The sequence below is a fragment of the Cyprinus carpio genome, chromosome A22 (genome assembly GCF_018340385.1).
Source record: "Cyprinus carpio isolate SPL01 chromosome A22, ASM1834038v1, whole genome shotgun sequence".
Classification (NCBI taxonomy): domain Eukaryota; kingdom Metazoa; phylum Chordata; class Actinopteri; order Cypriniformes; family Cyprinidae; genus Cyprinus; species Cyprinus carpio.
Genome location: NC_056593.1, coordinates 16,502,079 through 16,521,025, shown reverse-complemented (window position 1 = coordinate 16,521,025; position 18,947 = coordinate 16,502,079). Strand labels below are relative to the sequence as shown.

The following is an 18,947-nucleotide window of genomic DNA, read 5'->3' as shown; positions in this document are numbered from 1 at the left end:
GAAGACTTAAGTTAAAAGAAAAATAAATTTAATAAATTAAACAAGCACCCACGAAACAAGTCATTTGTTATAGGGCAGTGGTTTGCAACTGGTTTTGTTTCAGGAACCAGATTCTGGACATCCAGTGATGACCCAATGCAAGGTCAAAATTGTTTGTCATACAAAAGTAATAGAAAAACAAATATAAATTACCACGCAAAATTATTAACAAACACAGATTTAATATAATGAATATAATTATTACACGGCTATGTGGAATACTTGATTCTGATTGGTCAGTCGCAACATCCCAGGTATGTTATCCCTTGATACCAACCAATAAATGCTGACAACACAGCTCAAATATTTGAACACATTAAATTAATAAACTAAAACATAATATTCTCATATCTAATAAAATGTTGAAAAAGCTTTCTCGTCTCTCATAAGATTTGAACACAGTTTTGTCTTAAATGAATATACTTTATCGTGATAATTATTTATGTGGTGAAATGTTGTGTAATAAGTGGTATGACTGCACTGTTTCCCTTAAATGTTCACTCAAATCAATATTTTGTGTCTAATTATTTACTCATGTAATAAGCAGGATACTGTACATCACTATGGTTGTTATCGCAAAGCTTATTTATGACTTTTGTCTCACAAATGCGATCAATTTCTCATACCTGTAATTTTATATCTCATAAATTGACAAATTTGTAGTCTCGCGTAGCCAGACCTTCAGACTGACGGCTCAAGGTCTGAAATTCATGGCAGCTTTCATTGGACAAGGCCCGCCCATGAGGCCGTTTGACTGACATGTCCAACAACCAATCACAGTTCCTTTCGTTCAGCGTCATGTTCCGAGGCATGGAAATGTCACCACAATAACAGACTGGTGTTTAAAACTCTCGGACGTATTTGAAAGATTCTATGTCGCACACTTTAAATATTTCACATAGTTTTGAAACTCCAGTGTTTAGGTGATCCTGATAAGCGATTGTCGTCACAGTTGTAAACACTACTGCTTTCTTCTTTCATGAGGGGGTTTGGCGTCATGGTATTTTTGTTTCCAGACACACTCGTCTCCCGGAAATCCTGTAGAATTCGACCAATCCGATGACGACTTCGACACTCCTGAAGTGTTTCCACTTTTGTGTCCCATATGCATCAGACGTTGAGCAAACAGTCCGTGGGCGTGACGTCTGAGGCTGAGACTAACAAATTTTTAACTGTGACTATCTTGAAACTGACTTCATTTCTCATAATTACATCTTTATTTCTCATAATTGAAACTTTATTTCTCTTAATTGTGACTTTATTATAACTGAATTCATTTCTTGTAATTGTACAGTATCTTGTAAGTGTGGCTTCATTTTCATTTTCAATTAAGAGACTATTTCTTATTACTGCGACTATCTCATTATTGCAACATTATTTCTCATAATTGAGAAAAAAATTTTTTGTAATTGCGACTATTTTGAGAAGGTGACTTAATTTCTTGTACTTGCTCCTATATTTCTCTGAATTGCGACTATTAAAACTGTGATTTTTTTTTTTTTCTAGTAATTGTGACTACGGTATCTTGTAACTGCGACTTTATTCTCATAATTGCAACTGTTTCTCAAAATTTAGAGTGTTTCTCAAAACTGCGACTATATCATAATTGCAACATTATTTCTTGTAATTATGACTATATCGCATTATTCCAACATTATTTCTCGTAATTGCGACTTTATTATAACTGTGTATACATTTATTGTAACTATAGTATCTTGCAGCTCTCATAATTGTTACTCTCATAATTGCAACTATATCTCATAACTGCAACATGACTGCAGTTGAAAACATGACATTATTTCACATAATTGCAACTATCTCATTGCGACTACTGTGACATTATTTCTGAGAGTTGCATGTTATTTCTCATAATTGCGACTTTATTTTTCAGTTGCGACTATATCATAATTGTGACATTATTTTTGCAGAATTGCAACCATCTTGTAACAAAAACTTAATTTATTGTAATTGCGGTTTCATATCTATTGATGGAAAAAGTGGTTTACCAGTTTAGACTATCAACAAACCAGCTGCCATGTTTCAACTTGAGATGGATTTTCCAACAGGGTATTAAATATGTGAAACGCCCTAACTAAGTAATATGACATTCAATAACTTCCATCTCTGGAAAACCATAAGAAGCTTTAAAACACTCGGAGAGATGTGTGTATTTATGTGTGTGGATACACTTTAAGGTTTTAATGAAGTCTACTCACTACTTTTTACATTTTTGGTAGATTACTAAACAAATTTTTAAACTCCTGCACCTATTAGCAGCCTATTAGCTATTAGCATTGTGTTTGTATATTTTTGCCATACAGATTGTGATGAGACGTTAAGAAATGCCACTTTCATACAGATTTTCACAAGCAAGGTTAAATACTACTATCTGTTCGTCTGAGCACCAATGAGGCATCTTCTAACGTTTGAGTGCTAAATCCCTCTTCCTTGTGGCTTATGCTAAGCTTGTCTGCTATGTCTCAAAGAAACACAACTCCGTCTCTTGATGTAGGAATTGAGAACACCAGGAATGATGACGGTAAAGTCTCCCACACAGTCTGATGTGACGGGAGCTTAATTCGAGTAAGGAGATTACAATACTGCTTTTTAAGATCACGTCATTTATCTAAAACACGAATTAAACCAGCAGGTGACTGACGCTAAGGTTATTAGCAATGGTTTGGGCTAATTTGTTATTACATTGTGTGTGGTTTCATTCTGTATTGCAAAATACAGATATAATGTACAATTAAAAGATGAAAAAAATATGGAATACCATCTCAATGTTTGCTGCGTTCTGTCCAAAGTGGGATGTGCAACATGAGTCAATGACATAAAGCTATTAATTATTTAGAAAATACATGCTATTTCTATAATATAATGACTTAAAAGTAAAATTCATTTGATATATTATTTAAAAATATGTACATTCCAACGATTGAGCTATAGAAATTCTAATGAAATATTACAAATATTTATTTTATATTACTTTTATTTAAAAATATGTACATTCCAACGATTGAGCTATAGAAATTCTAATGAAATATTACAAATATTTTTTAGATAAAAAATGTATGCAATGAAAGTTTGCCAATATATTGTAAAAAAAAAAATTGAACAGGAAATAGAAATAATGTTGCAATTATTATAACAACTGTAAATAAATGTATTGTAATTGCGAATACAGTATCTTGTAACTGTGGCTTAGAAATAATGTATTGTAATTGCGAATTATATTGTAACTTGTTAAATTTCTCAAATGTGCAACTATTTCTCGTAACTGCGACTATTTCATAACTGCAACATTACAGTATTACAATAACTTGTAAACTGTGGCATTATATTTGACTCTCATAAACTGCAAATTTAATATATCTGTCATAACTGACACTTAGTATCTTGTAACTGTGGCTTAACCACTAATAATAACCAAAAACATTACTCACTAACAAACACTTTATTATTTTCCATAATTTCTATAAAAAATAAATTATGTCACAGAGAGGTCAATAAATCTATTAAAATAATTTTTGTAAAAATCTATTATAATTGACTTCTGTATGAAAAGGCAAAGTCATACATGTTTGTGGTACAAAAATTAAAAAATAATAAAAAAAAAAAAAAAACGTCCTTGAAAAATACATTTAAAAAAAATAATAATAAGATGTGCACAAAACCATATAAAACCAATGTGAATAAATATATTACATTTCTAAGAAATTGCACTTTTTAAACTAAAAAAAATTTCAGGTCATAATGCACAATATAAATGGCAAGCGTAAATCTGCCAACTTCAAAGCTGTGTAATGTAATATCAGTGTTGCTTTGGATAAAAGTGTCTACCAAATATGTAAATGTATTAAAATGTACATATTCTATTCTTCCTCACTTTAAATCCCAAGATCTCAAAGATGGCAATCCCAAATGAGGTTGTTAGCAGACATATTTTATTTTTATCCTCTAACAAGGTCGGCTACAATATTTGCATATATAAAATCTGAATCAAAAATATAGGAGTCATATGGCAAAATATCAAACTCCATTTATTTGCTGGGTGAAGTTTCTATGTATTACTGACACAGACTCTGTGAGTGGGCGTCAATTCTTGATTGAAGTCTTGCCGTGGCTGATAGTTCACACTCACAAATATGTTTTTCCATCATTACAGCCTTCCACCTCCTCTCTCGGGTTCTCAGCACGGCAGGGAATGACCTATATAGTGCCATGTGATATTTCAACAGGACAGATCAGATGCTGAAAAACTAAACCACTTTACTTGTCCGTATCCATTAGGGACTTTGTTCCTGTGCCCAAAAATCTGGGCATCAAGGATGTCCTGGCATCATAAACAATGTATGATGTACAATGTACAATGTATGAGAGCAATGCATGGAATTCATGAGGTCATCTTGTCAGATTTAAAGCTAATGTCCATATAAACAATCAAACTTCAAAATAAGAGTCTGGCCAGAGGCACAATCATGGTGGCAGAAATGGGGCAAGAATTGGACTAGATTGAGACTGATGGGCATCTATGGCTCTGGATGATTGAAACAGAAATACCAAGAACTTCAAAGTCAAAGTAAAAACGACCATCTGAAGTTTAATGTCTTCTATAATTGGAGTTGCACAGTCTTTTGTTGCATCCATGAAGTCATGCAACTATAGAAAATATTCATATGCTCAGTGTTAATATGCTATTGATTAGAATCTGTGTTCCATTCAAAGTGGAATGTGCAATATTAAAGTTTCATCAAAACAGATTTGGAGAAATGTTGCATTAGATTTGCACTTGCTCAGCAATGGATGCTCTGCAGTGAATGGGTGCCGTCAGAATGAGAGTCCAAACAGCTGATAAAAACATCACAATGATCCCACTAACCCACACCACTCCAGTCCATCAGTTAATGTCTTGTGAAGTGAAAAGCTGCGTGTTTGTAAGAAACAAATTTATCATTAAGATATTTTACGTAACATCAAACTGTTGCTTCTGGCTAAAATATGAGTCTGTAATATGTAATATGCTTTCTCCAGAGACAAAGTCGTTTGGTCTGAATCAGGAGAAAAATATGCACATATAAAGCACTGTATACAAGCAAAAACAGTAAAAACAAAACAGTTGTACACAAATATTTCAGTGGATTTTAATGTGAGAGGACAGTAGGTAATGGACGTTTTTTAATGCAGGAAGTGTTATTATGGATTATGGACTCATATTTCGTTCAAAAGTGATGGTTTAAAGTTAAAAACGTCTTAATAATAAATTTGTTTCTTACAAACACGCAGCTTTTCACTTCACAAGACATTAATTGAGGGACTGGAGTGCTGTGGATTATTGTGATGTTTTTATCAGTTTGGACTCTCATTCTGACGGCACCCATTCAAGTGTTGTAATGCTAAATTTCTCCAAATCTGTTATGAAGAAACAAACTCATCTACATCTTGAATGGTCCGAGAGTGAGTAAATATTACAATATCATATAGTACATCATATTGTAAAATGTTGTCATGTGTCAAAATGTCCTCAATTGTATATTTATGATTTAATAAATCATCATATTTGTAAAATAAAAATGAATTACACTCATGTAAAAACTTTAATGTCAAAGCATCTTAAGTTTCAACATCTTCTATAATTGAAGTCGTCCAATCATCGAGTGCATCCATAAAGCTGCACAATTAGAAAATGTTTATGCGCTCAGTGATAATAAGCTATTGATTAGATTTTCTTACAACGGCGCTGCAAACAGTCCAAGATGACATGCGGGTGTCTAATTCAGGCTTTTAGTGCAATGCGCTCTGCACAGTCGGACATCTGTTCATCTCCTGCATTTGCATATAAACGGGGATGAAAATATCCAGTCTGGTTCTTCATCCACCATGTCTTAGTTTGATGTCGAGCCGCTGTCTGTTGGTTTTCTAGGATGAGCAGGTCTCCCTGATTAAATCTGCCCTGCAGTCTAAAGCTCGTGGGGCGACATCAAGCAGAACGAGAAGCTAATTAAATGAGATGACAGCAGATGAGATGGCAGAGCAGTCTTGCCATCCATGTTTTCTCGTCCTCATTTGCGCATCCAAAGAGGATACATGTGAGGTTTATATCACTATAATTAGAGAGATTATTATGACCTCCTTTGGAATAAACAGGGAAACAAAGGGTTGCCATAGACTTCGAAAAAAGTACTGTGGTTCAGTATTATGGTTTTGAATGATGCATTTATATGGTTCTCCAAGACCATAATAAAATCGATTTGGTCGATGACAAATAAGACTATCCAAGTCTGTCCAAGATAAAATGAAAAAAAAAAGGTATAAAATTTAGTTTAAAATACATGCACCAAGTTCTTAGAAATTAAATTGTTGTATTCATGTTTAAATTCACAAACAGTTTTCCAGACATAGTTTAGGTCCATTCCAAGATCAGATTCAACCATCTGTTAAAGACGTCTTATATTAAGCTTAATCCATGTCTGGAAAACCGCAGCAGTTTCTACATGTTCCCGTCTCTCACCAGTGTCCTGGGGTTTCCCGGGCAGGCGTGTTTGGTGTGCGGGGAGGATCTCTAGTTTGGTCTGTTCAGTAGTGCTGGCCAGCAGCTGTGTGGCCTCCAGGACGGAGCAGTGCTCTGTGCTGGTGCCGTCTATAGACAGGATGTGATCACCTACGTGTAACGCTCCTGACCTGAGACGCAAACAGAGAACTGCTAGAACTGTCACAAATGTGGGACCTGTCAAAAACAACATCAAAACTCACCCAAATTACTAGAATAATCAATCTGAATGCTCTATTTCCCTCAGAAATGTGTGAAATATATGGAAAAAAGGAAGTAAAGGATGGTGAATGATGTTTCATGTAATAAAAAATGTAATAAAAACAAGAATATATAACATGCTTATTCACCAAAAATAAATCGAACAAAAAAAACAAACATAATCTTAATATCTATGACAGATTTAAAATAATAATAATAATTAAAAAAGAAAATAATTTGCAGAAGAATAGTGTAAGAGACTATTTTCAACACATTAAAAAATGCAATTATATAAAAAATAGTTAAAGATAAATTCACAAATATAAAATCAGTTGTACAAAAAAATAAATAAATACAGAAATAAAATCTATTGTAAGAATGGTTTATGAACAATTTGTGTTGGGTGATTTAAAAACATTGACATAACGTTAGCTTTGTGAACAATTTTCTGATGGTTTAGTAATGGTTTTACAAACAATTTATGTGAAAAGAAATGTAAAAATGTATGTTATAATGTAGAAATAGTATGAATAAATTGCATAAAAATGAAATAATTTCTGTGTAAAAGGGTTTTACAATTATTATTATTAGTAGTATTTGTATTTTTGTGAGAAGAAAGAAAATCATTTACAGCATGGTTTTACTAAAATGTACATAAAATTTTCGGTAAGTAGTAAAACCATTTACATGAGTTCTGATTTAACTTAAGAAACAACATTATGTAAATATATATATATATATATATATATATATATATATATATATATATATATATATATATATATATATATATATATTTTTTTTTTTTTTTTTTTTTTTTTTTTTTTTTTTTACACACTATTCACCTTTTATCATACAATTTACCCAATTTAAGTAACTGCCATCAGTGACAAAACTTTTTTTTTCATGAAAATATAAAATTTTAGTTGTTTTTCCAAGCAATTTGAATAAGAAAATTGCTTAAAAGTGGTTTACACAGTAGTCTGTTGTGCTGGTGTTTGATGAATGAGGCTCATTGAGTGTGTACCTGTCCACCACACTGGCGGGTTTGATCTTGTCGATGACGATGGCCTGTTTGTTCAAGTGCATGGCAGTGGTCAGAGTGATTCCTAGACTGGCTCCGGGCGCCTTAGCAATCTCTACCAGCAGGGGACCTGAAGCGTTTGTCACCGAGTCTGAGGGCAGGTGATAAGGACAGACAAGGACAGCTCTGTTATGCTGTGATTTCTAAACGGATCATTTCCTACAGCTTACAGTCTTTTTGGAAGTTTTGAGCGGTGAAAGTTTATTTCAGACCTCCATGTTCTAGGATATGACCCATTTCACTCTACAAGGAGAACAACAGTGGGTGTTATGCTAATTGTAGCTAGCATAAATTAGCTTAACAGCACTAGTGAAGGCGTGAGGGTTGTTTCTCCACTCCTGAAGGTCAACAACCTGCTGTTCATCCAGATGAAACAATGAAGATGGTTAAAAATAGCAGAGACTACAGAAGAAAAGTGATGTGCTTCTGGAAAATTTTGTACAAAAGGACAAGCACTCTAAAGTAGTTTGATTACCCCTCATTATGCATTCGGGTCCATTTTGACCCAGAAGAGATACATGAAAAAAAAAAAAAAAAAAAAAAAAAAAAAAAAAAGGTTTTCAGTAAGGAAACCAAACTTGCTTTAAGACCCTCAAAATACAATTATTTATTTTTATTTTTTTCTAAGGTAATATACCGGTAGGTATGGAATACCATTAGTGTCAAAAATACTTTTTGTAAAATTATCTATGACCTTAAATCAATGTCAGTTTTTTTTTTTGTTTGTTTGTTTTTTTTTGTAAAACTTATCTAGCCTTGTTGATAAACATGACTATAAAGGCCTACTGATGAACTATTGCAGCATGAATAATTGATCATTTAATTTAATTGGACAGTAAAAGTTTATGCAAGTCAAGTAAATTTATTTTGTCTAAAAGATTTTCAGAGTAATATTTATGTTTTGTTTTTAAAAATAAATATGTAGGCTTCACAAATTGGGACTGTTTTCAAGCAATCATGAGTTATAAATTCAAAGGAACTGAATTATATTAATTCCAATGGGATTAATACTGGTAATTTTCAGAGTTAATGTTCTTATAAATTACATACAAGGATATATTCAAATACAATTTCTCATCAAAACTGAAAACATATGTATTTTGCATATTTTGCTTTGTGTGTGTGTGCTTCATGTGTAGTTAAATAATTTCTCTTTTTAAAAATAATAAAAAAGGGTGAATGCAGTTATGGTAATAACATACTAATAACATGGCAATAAGATGGTAAGTCAAAACTGATTTTTTCTTCTTTTTTTTTTCACTTTCATTCATTAATGTGAAGTTGTTGATCAGACATTAAGTTAGGACTATTTTATAAAATTATGATTCTTCGGGTCCGAACTGGCCCGCAATGTGAAAATAGTTCACAGATTTGGAAAGCATTACAAGGGTTAATTTATTTACTTTCAAAGTGCAACATACAAAACAAATGGCACGTTAATCCACTGGGACATGTGGAATGTTCATTCTGTCAACATATAAAACCAGCGCAACTAAAGTAACTCACCCATGATGGAGACATCGTACTCGATCTGGAGCAGAGCCTCCTGGCCACACTGAGTCAGAACAGTAAGAGCATCACTGAGAGTGGCACTGTGTAAAACCACACCATCCACACTTAAGATCCGGTCCCCTGCTTTTAGAGTCCCTTCTCTGCACAAGAGACAACATATGCGGAACAGTCAAATTTTATTATCAACTAAATGTATAACACACACACTCCTGTTTAAAGGTTTGGCATCGGCAATGTTTTTATTTTAAAAACTTAATACCTTTATTAAGAAATGATTCATTAAATCGATCAAACTGTTTCATACTGTGATAAAAAAAAACAAGAAATGACTCTTAAATAATAGTTTCTGAATAAATCACATCACAGGAATAAATTACATTTTAAAATATAATAAAAGCGAAAACAGTTATTGTCATATTTAAACTAGTTAAATTGTAATTTTACTCTTTTTTACTGTATTTTTGATCAAATAAATGCAGCCTTGGTGAGCATAATAAAAACATAAATAAAAACTGTATGTATGAATTGGAAAACCACATTTTATCATGGCATAATTTCATAATTTATATTATTTCAGTAACACTTTACAATAGGATTTTATTTGTTACCATTAGTTAATGCATTAACTGACATCAACTAACAATTGATTTTTACAGTATTATCCTTGGTTAATGTAAGTTAATAAAAATGGTAAAGCTAGTTCACATTGCATTAACTTATGTTAAAAGTACAACTGTTTTATCTTTTAACTAATATTAATAATAAATGCTTTATTTTTATATTATTTTTCATTGATAGTTCATGTTAACTTATGCAAATTAAACTTTTAGAGTAAGTTTATTAATAATTTTAAATGAATATATTTAAGCTTTCAAAAAATATATATATATTTTTTTTTTGCACTTAGTCCACTACATTGCTTCATCCATCGTACCGGATGAATATTTGGTATTTTTGAAGGCAACATAAGGTTGATGCCTTAATACGCTGCCTAAATAGCCAGCTTCTTTAAAATATTATTGATATTCCACAATAATGATTAATGCTACATGTGAAGAGGACCTGTTTGAGAGCACTAATTTTCTTCATGAACGTCTGGGGGCCTTCAGGAAAGACAATGCATACAATTTCCACCCATCAATCAAGGCAGTCTTTGTCTCTAACATCAAAGCGGTCTTATTGAAGATGTTCTCTCTGTAGACACATATGTTTATTTATTTTTCTCTTTTGGCAGGTTGCGTGATGCTGATATAAGTAGGGAAAAGTGGTTGGTAAGAGAGGCATGGAAAAATCCTAAAACTAAGAATAATAACTAGCCGTCTAAGCTGAGAGGGAAGTCTCTGGCCTACTTTCTGGATTTAGATATAATGCATATAGTATGTTGAGACATGAAGCTCCAAACACCTTTACCGGACACCTTTGATGATTAAATAAATTGTAGACAATGAATCATTGTACAAAATAGCATCAGTGAAAGAAGAAAAAAAAATGTTTTTGCAGAAATTTCAAATGCCTCATTTTGGGTTGTGCATTACCTGTCAGCAGGACCACCTGGTCGGACATGTGTGATCACCAAAGGACGAGATCTGTGCCAGTCCTCATGGGATCCACCTGTTTTATAACACACACACACATATAAATCTTTAACCTGTAGTTATATCTGCAACTATTGATTTTAGGAATATTACAAAAAATATTAAAATAAATAAATAAAATAAAATGAGTGGCAACAAACCCAATCTCACCTCGCATAACAAACCCGAAACTGTTGCCCTCTTTCTGCAAACAGATGTCGATTGTCTTGGAAATAACACCTGAGGTACTGTCTGGTGCTAAGAGGGACAACAAAGACAGTAGAGAGGCAATAGCATCTCTAAATCAGCACCTTTTATTGGGCAAATGGCCATATCTGGCAGAAAATCAAGAAAAATAAACCCAGATGCCAACTGACGTTCAGCAGAAGGTCAGCTAGAAACACTGAGCTTATAAACCAGGCAATTTATCTGTCATGCACAAGACAGACTGGCTAACGATCACAATGTATCACCACACATGCCAAACTGAGCCAATGAGAGACAATCACCTCGATCCATTATAATGAGAGTGTGTGGATGTGCAAATTTCATATATATATATATATATATATATATATATATATATATATATATATATATATATATATGCAGCTTTTGTCCTGTTATTAGAAGCATAGTTCATTGTTAGTATTAGCCAACTACAATCGCAAATTTGGTCGTTACCAACATAGTTCTACAATTTGATATTTTCCAAAATCATAGTTCCAACATTCACATCAGTATCAAACCTTCTGTGGTTGGAACTACAGCTCTTGACCTGTGGCTAGAAGCATTGTTTCTTGTTGCAAATGCCAACATAGTTCAACAATTCACTGGTTCCTAAAATTACAGCTTCAACGAACATTCACAAAGTTGTTTAGATGAACTACAATTCTCGACCTATGGTTAGAAGCATAGTTTCTTGTTAGTAATAGCCAACCATGGGTTGCAAGTTCCGTCATTACCAACATAGTTTAAAGATTTGGTGGTTCCCACAGTTCCAGTGAACATTCACAAACACTTGAAAAGCTGTGCAATTGGAACAACAGGTTCCAGAAGCATCAGCTCCAGAAGGTTCCAGAAGGTTCTAGAAGCATGTTTCTTGATAGCACAACATGTGGACAAATGTGCCACAAACATACTATGATTTTGGAAAACAGATGTGACTAGCCATTTAATTGCTTCAACTATGCATCATACAAGAGTAGTTAAGCAGCAAATTATGTTGTTGTATGGGAAACACTGCACTGGGTGATTATTAGTCCATCACCAATATCACGCTGTCGCATTTGTTAAAACCATCACATGAGGTCTTTAAAGATCAAAGGTTTTTGTGTGTGTGTGTGTGTGTGAGAGAGAGATAAGTAAGCCATTTATGGGCTAATATCATCAAAAAGGGCACAATCTGGTACGTTAAGATGATTCTCAACTTTGTTTGACTGAGCATCGCAACCTGAGCAAGCAACAATGGTTCGATCAATGGCGTGAATTTGGGACATAACTATCTATTCATCTGACCAATAGTAGATGGGGGTGAAGTGTGTTATTTCTGGGCCCCTAGCAACAGAATGGCAAAAAATAATATATTCAATCAATTGTAAAGCTAATGTTGCAATGTCCGCCACTCAAACCAAAAGAGTAATGTTTTAATAGCTTTTCAAAATAACCGACTGGCTTACTTGTCTCTTCTTATTAAGTTGAAATAGGATAAAAGTATTTTAACATTCAAAAATGACACACAGCAGTTTTCAACATGCAGCCATGCATTCTGCATTACTGTGTATAATTATATATACACAACCCGAAGTGGACTTACTGACACAAAATGACATTTTCACAATGATATCCACTCATGTGGTCTGAGATTGGCTCAGACCGGAGTACACTGATAGGATCATGCCACAAGACAGGCAAAAGTCAGAATACTCAACTTCCTACCAGGTGATGGCAGTTCATACTCCACTTCCAGCAAGACACGCTCCCCGACGTTCTTCAGCAGACTGATGATCTCGTCGTGACGCAGCTTGGTCAGGTTGATGCCGTTGACTGACTTGATGTAGTCGCCCACATTGAGCTGATCGCTCCTGAAACAAATCAAAATGTTACTCATTCACATAATAAAACTTACGATAATGGGTTTGTTCAAATCCCTATCCCTAATATTAGCAACAGTGAGACTTGCTTTGGCAAATAAAACATTTTTATATTGTAATAACTGAAAATAGAGTAATTAAACAGTTTAGCTGAAATCCGGCACACCATTTTTTGTTGAACAATGTAAAAGTTGGCTTTTCCAACATTTGATGAAATTAGCTTTGTTAGCATTCAACATTTAATGTAGAGAAATTAACAAGATAACATATGACAGCCTAGAGAAGATTTCCGTCAATGGTCAGAAACATCGAAAACAATTATATTTTGAATGAAAAGTAAATGCAAAGTGAGAACTCCTTATCTGTTGTTGAACACACCACAGGGAGTATAAATATGCTAATTTAGATGCTAATTAGTCAAATGAATGCTATTCATTCTCTTTTGTCCTCTGAGCGTACATGAGCTAGCACAATGATGCCTGACAAAAAAATGACATCAGCCCAGATGCGCTCCATAACATCGTCATACCAGCCACAAGGAAAGAAGAAACGACTGAAGATGGGAAAAATTCACTGAAATGAGTTTAATCAAAATGAAGTATGAGAAAAAATTAATTTAACAACAATTTATCAAATTCCCTTCTTTATTTCCAAAGCTCACAACTTAACAATGTAACACAAAATTTATGTGTTTACATTCACGAGCATAAGCATAAATTAAGTGCTTGTGAAAGTGCTTTTGAAAGTTGTGTGCATATTAGCTAACAGTAACAATAAGATGCAATTTTAAGATGCGGCACATACTACTCAAAATTGCAGAGTCATGTTCTAAAAATGTGTCAAAACGCAAGTCCTAATGCAACACGGTATGTTTTGCGACATTAGTGAGCATTAGCATGAATAAGCTGCTTCAACAGTCAGTTCATGTTATCTAATGAAAACAATACTCAAATATAGACGTTTGAAACAATAATTTAAGTTAAATAAGCATTTTTAAGTTGTACTTCCACTTAAAAAGCAACAAGTACGTGAACCAGATTAGCAAGGATTAACATACTTAAATTGTAGGTACAAACTTCCACATAACCTATTTTGATTGGCTTGGTGTTTTTCTGAGATGTCAGGTGACCACTTTGTCATTCTGCGATTGGCTGATACAGTTAATGAGTTATTTTCTGCATGAATTTGTGAGATTGCATTGATGACTTCAGCTGTAGTCCTCACCTAGCCGCTAGTCCACCCGGCCGCAGGTTGGAGACGCGAGGTTTGCCTTCTTTGTCTGTTCCTCCTGAGATGGTGAGACCTAAAGTGCTTCCCTCCTTCTTAATCAGCTCAACCAGTGTAACCCCACGCAGTTCTTTAGGCCAGAAACACAACATACACATACACACACATAAGAGACAAGAGTCGGCAGCATGTTATTATGACACTATCACTCAGATGGTCTCAGATATTGTACTGGATGTGCAAACGAGCTGCTTTTACTCCCATTTAACTAAAGACGAGAAATTTGACAAATTCTCAATATTAGGAATGCTTGAGTTTGTTTTTTAAATGTTACACCACAGCTAACTTACACTAATCTTCAATTCATGCTGCGACTATATGAATTCTTAAACAGAAAAACCAAACCAAGAGGCACATGAAAGAAAACATCTATCACACACCAGTAGTGCAGCAGAAATTGTAATGCTACACTTTCCTCTGGAATCCAGCTGCATCATGAAATCTCTCACAGAGTCTAATCTAATCACGCCAATGACCGTGTGGGCTTAAATGTGATGAATGTGATGAAATGTGGTTATTCCCAAAGTAAAAATGTAACTGACCGATCGCATTCAATCAGCTCCATCTTTTTAAAACTATAATAATAATTCCTGAAAAAGCCATAATCAGCCATTATATATATTTCTGTAACATTTTCTATCAAAGACTAGCTTCGGCTAATTTAATTTAATAATGTTTGCATGCAGTTAGCATTTTTATTAAATTTAAGTTTGGGGTCAATAAGATATATGTATGTATGTATGTATGTATTTAATTATTTTGTATTTTTTAATGAATATATTTATTTAGAAAGGATACATTTAATTGACCAAAAAGTAAATAAAGACATTAATAATAATGTTACAAAAGATTTATATTTCAAATAAATGCTGCTATTTTAAACTCTGCATTTATAAAGTAATATATAAGTAATATAAAGTAATGTATGTATGTACTGTATGTATGTATGTATATAGTATATGTATAAAATATACTCATTTAGTATATAAATGATACTCTATATATATTACAATATTTATATATACATACACATATCAAAATGCTGATATAAAGTTAAAAATATACATAGAAATGCAAAAATAAAATTTCCTCTAGCATTTGTTTTGTAGGAAGACGTATGTAAAGTTACAGTAGGTTTCATTAAAAAAAAAAAAAAAAAAAAAAAAAAAATTAATGATATCCAAAGTCACACATTGAGTTGACTTAGCTAATCTAATTAGTTTTAAAGAAGAAAGAAGTCTTGGATCAGCAAACGCTTCCAGCTATAGCAGAATGACTCAGACAGACACTTTTCAAGAACCACAAGAAACATCTGGATAAAGCTGTAACAACACCCACAAACCCACAGTGTTGTCCATCTCGAACAGCCATCCAAACCAATGTGGCTAGAATAACTCAAACATCCCTAATGGGGAAAGACAGACACGATCTCTGAGATCAAGAGACGCTGAAGGAGCGAGAGGCTGCCTCTCATTGGGAGGATTTGTGTGGGCACAAACAGACGGCATTAAAAGGGAATCAGGCATACCTGAGATGCTTTGTCTTCTCGATGTGAGCGAGTTGTCTGGCCCCGTCGAGTCCTTGTTCCCCTTAGAGTATGGCCCATCATCTGCAGGGTGAGAGACATGAGAAAACAGTTCACTGTAAATGTACTGTGAAAAATTAATATAATAACATTTACATCCTATTTTTTTAAACTACATTAATAGAAAAACACATAATTATATTTTAATAAATATGTAAAAAAAAAAAAAAAAAAAAAAAAAAAAAATAAATAAATTGCCATTGTAAAATATAGCTTAAAATGTAAATTGTGTATACATCATGTTAGTATATGATGAACTGGCTTTAATTTGTGGTAATTTTAATAAAACTTGTGCCATAATACTATATATATATATATTACTAAAATATTATTATTAGAAATATTAATTTTACTTTTATACTAATATAGTTCAATAGAAATGAATATAGAGAATGTTCTCATATATTCCATTATTACTTTTATTATTATGAAAATAAAATAATATATAAACTATAAATAAACTAATATACAATTTAATAAAAAATTACAATATATAGTGTAACATGGCAATATATTATATAGATAGATAGATAGATAGATAGATAGATAGATAGATGTATTTTTAAAACAAATCTAGCATTAATTAACAATATACAATACAGAGGTGATAATACAATACAATACTATATATATATATATATATATATATATATATATATATATATTATATATATATATAGATATAGTACAAAAACACATTTATTCATATTAAATAGAATGGGATTGTATTATCACCTCTGTATTCATAGACTGATGAACTGTGTCTCTTTGACTGCAGAGAGTATTAGCACCCAGAGACATGCTAATGAGGATTTGTGATCCATTGACAGTAATAATGACAGAAACACAATCATTCTTTATAGAGAACAATTGTGTGACAAATGTCTTTCGGATTGTTTTCTGTCAAGCCGAATGCCTGAGTGCACTTGCTTCATTTGGAGCGGATAAAATATTCATGAGCAGCATAGTTTTAATCCCTTCAAAGTTTCCAAATTAGGATTTTCCCCTTGTGCACCAGGCTCATCAGTACTACACGTCTCTGGAGCTTCCTTACGCTTGGTACAATTCACTTCATATTTTCATGCCAGCAGGATAAACACTATTAATGTATTCAGCCGAAAGAAGGTAACACCTGTTGCCATCATTGTTAGATAATAATAAGCTCATAAACGTTCACTTGTATTTCCTTTAAATCAAAGAAATGTCTGCTGTTTACTCTACCTCAAATGTCAATCCACTGACAATTATTTATAAACGGGGGACATAATAGTTTAGTAGTTCTTTTAAAATAAAACAACAAAAAAAAAAACAACAAAAAAAAAAACAACACAAACCAAAAATAAATAAAACACAAAATGGAACAAAAAAATACAAACAAATAAAACAACACAACAACAACAAAAATTAAACGAAACAAAACCTAAATAAAATAAAACACAGACACACACACAAAAATACAAATAAACAAAAAAATATAAAACATTTTTAGCAAAATATCCAAGCTGCTTTTTTCCAAATAAAGTAAATAATGACTGGGAATGTCAAGCTCCAAAGCTCTAAAAAGGACAAAATGTATTATTATAGATAAATGTAGTATCGTATCGTAAGGCTTAAGAAGACTTAAAGTATTGCACAAGTCACTAGATTAAGAACTTGGGACTTTTTATATATATATGTTATAATATATATTATATAAAATGTTTAGTAGAATGTTAGAGCTGCTCTTTTGTTCTTTTGCATATATACAGGTGCTGGTCATATATTTAGAATATCATAAAAAAGTTGATTTATTTTACTAATTCCATTCAGAAAGTGAAACTTGTACATTATATTCATTCATTACACACAGACTGATATATTTCCAATGTTTATTTCTTTTAATTTTGATGATTACAACTGCCAACTAAGGAAAATTCCAAATTCAGTATCTCAGAAAATTAGAATATAACTTAAGACCAATACAAAGAAAGGATTTTTAGAAATCTTGGCCAACTAAAAAGTATAAAAATGAAAAGTACAGCACTCATTCAGTACTCAATACGTAGTTGGGGCTCCTTTTGCTGAATTACTGCAGCAATGCGGCGTGGCATGGAGTCGATCAGTCTTGTGGTACTGCTCAGGTGTTATGACAATCCCAGGTTGCTTGATAGTGGCCTTCAGCTCTTCTGCATTTTTGGGTCTGGCATATTTCCATCTTCCTCTTCACAGTTCCCATAGATTTTCTATGGGGTTAAGGTCAGGCGAGTTTGCTGGCCAATTAAGAACAGGGATACCATGGTCCTTAAACCAGGTACTGGAAGCTTTGGCACTGTGTGCAGGCGAAAATGAAATCTGCATCTCCATAAAGTTGGTCAGCAGCAGGAAGCATGAAGTGCTCTAAAACTTCCTGGTATACGGCTGCATTGACCTTGGACCTCAGGAAACACAGTGGACCAACACCAGCAGATGACATGGCACCTCAAACCATCACTGACTGTGGAACTTTACACTGGACCTCAAGCAATGTGGATTGTGTGCCTCTCCTGTCTATTCCTCCAGACTCTAGGACCCTGATATCCAAAGGAAATGCAAACTTTACTTTCATCAGAGAAAATAACTTTGGACCACTCAGCAGCAGTCCAGTCCTTTTTGAAGCGAGATGGCTTCTGACGCTGTTGTTGTTCAAGAGTGGCTTGACACAAGGAATGCGACGAGCTGAAACCCATGTCTTGTATACGTCTGTGCGTAGTGTTCTTGAAGCACTGATCCAAGCTGCAGTCCACTCTTTGTGAATCTCCCCCACTTTTTGACTGGGTTTGGTTTCACAATCCTTCTCCAGGAAGCAGTTATCCCTATGCTTGTACACTTTTTTCTACCACATCTTTTCCTTCCCTTACGCCTCTCTATTAATGTGCTTGGACACAGAGCTCTGTGAACAGCCATCCTCTTTTGCAATTACCTTTTGTGTCTGCCCTCATTGTGCAAGGTGTCAATGGTCGTCTTTTGGACAACTGTCAAGTCAGCAGTCTTCCCCATGACTGTG

General features: G+C 33.4%; 1 protein-coding gene across 1 annotated transcript in view; it reads right to left on the bottom strand.

Annotated features, from left to right (window-relative positions):
• LOC109060020 (glutamate receptor-interacting protein 2-like) overlaps positions 1-18,947 on the bottom strand; it is a 119,962-nt gene that overhangs the window by 23,195 nt on the left and 77,820 nt on the right. Inside the window, exons 2-9 of the mRNA XM_042712477.1 lie at positions 15,869-15,949; positions 14,278-14,410; positions 12,899-13,044; positions 11,132-11,218; positions 10,922-10,997; positions 9,381-9,526; positions 7,818-7,965; positions 6,551-6,720 (exon numbers count right to left, since the gene is read on the bottom strand). Of these exons, the coding sequence (XP_042568411.1) occupies positions 6,551-6,720; positions 7,818-7,965; positions 9,381-9,526; positions 10,922-10,997; positions 11,132-11,218; positions 12,899-13,044; positions 14,278-14,410; positions 15,869-15,949 (987 nt within the window). The remainder of the gene's footprint in view (positions 1-6,550; positions 6,721-7,817; positions 7,966-9,380; positions 9,527-10,921; positions 10,998-11,131; positions 11,219-12,898; positions 13,045-14,277; positions 14,411-15,868; positions 15,950-18,947) is intronic.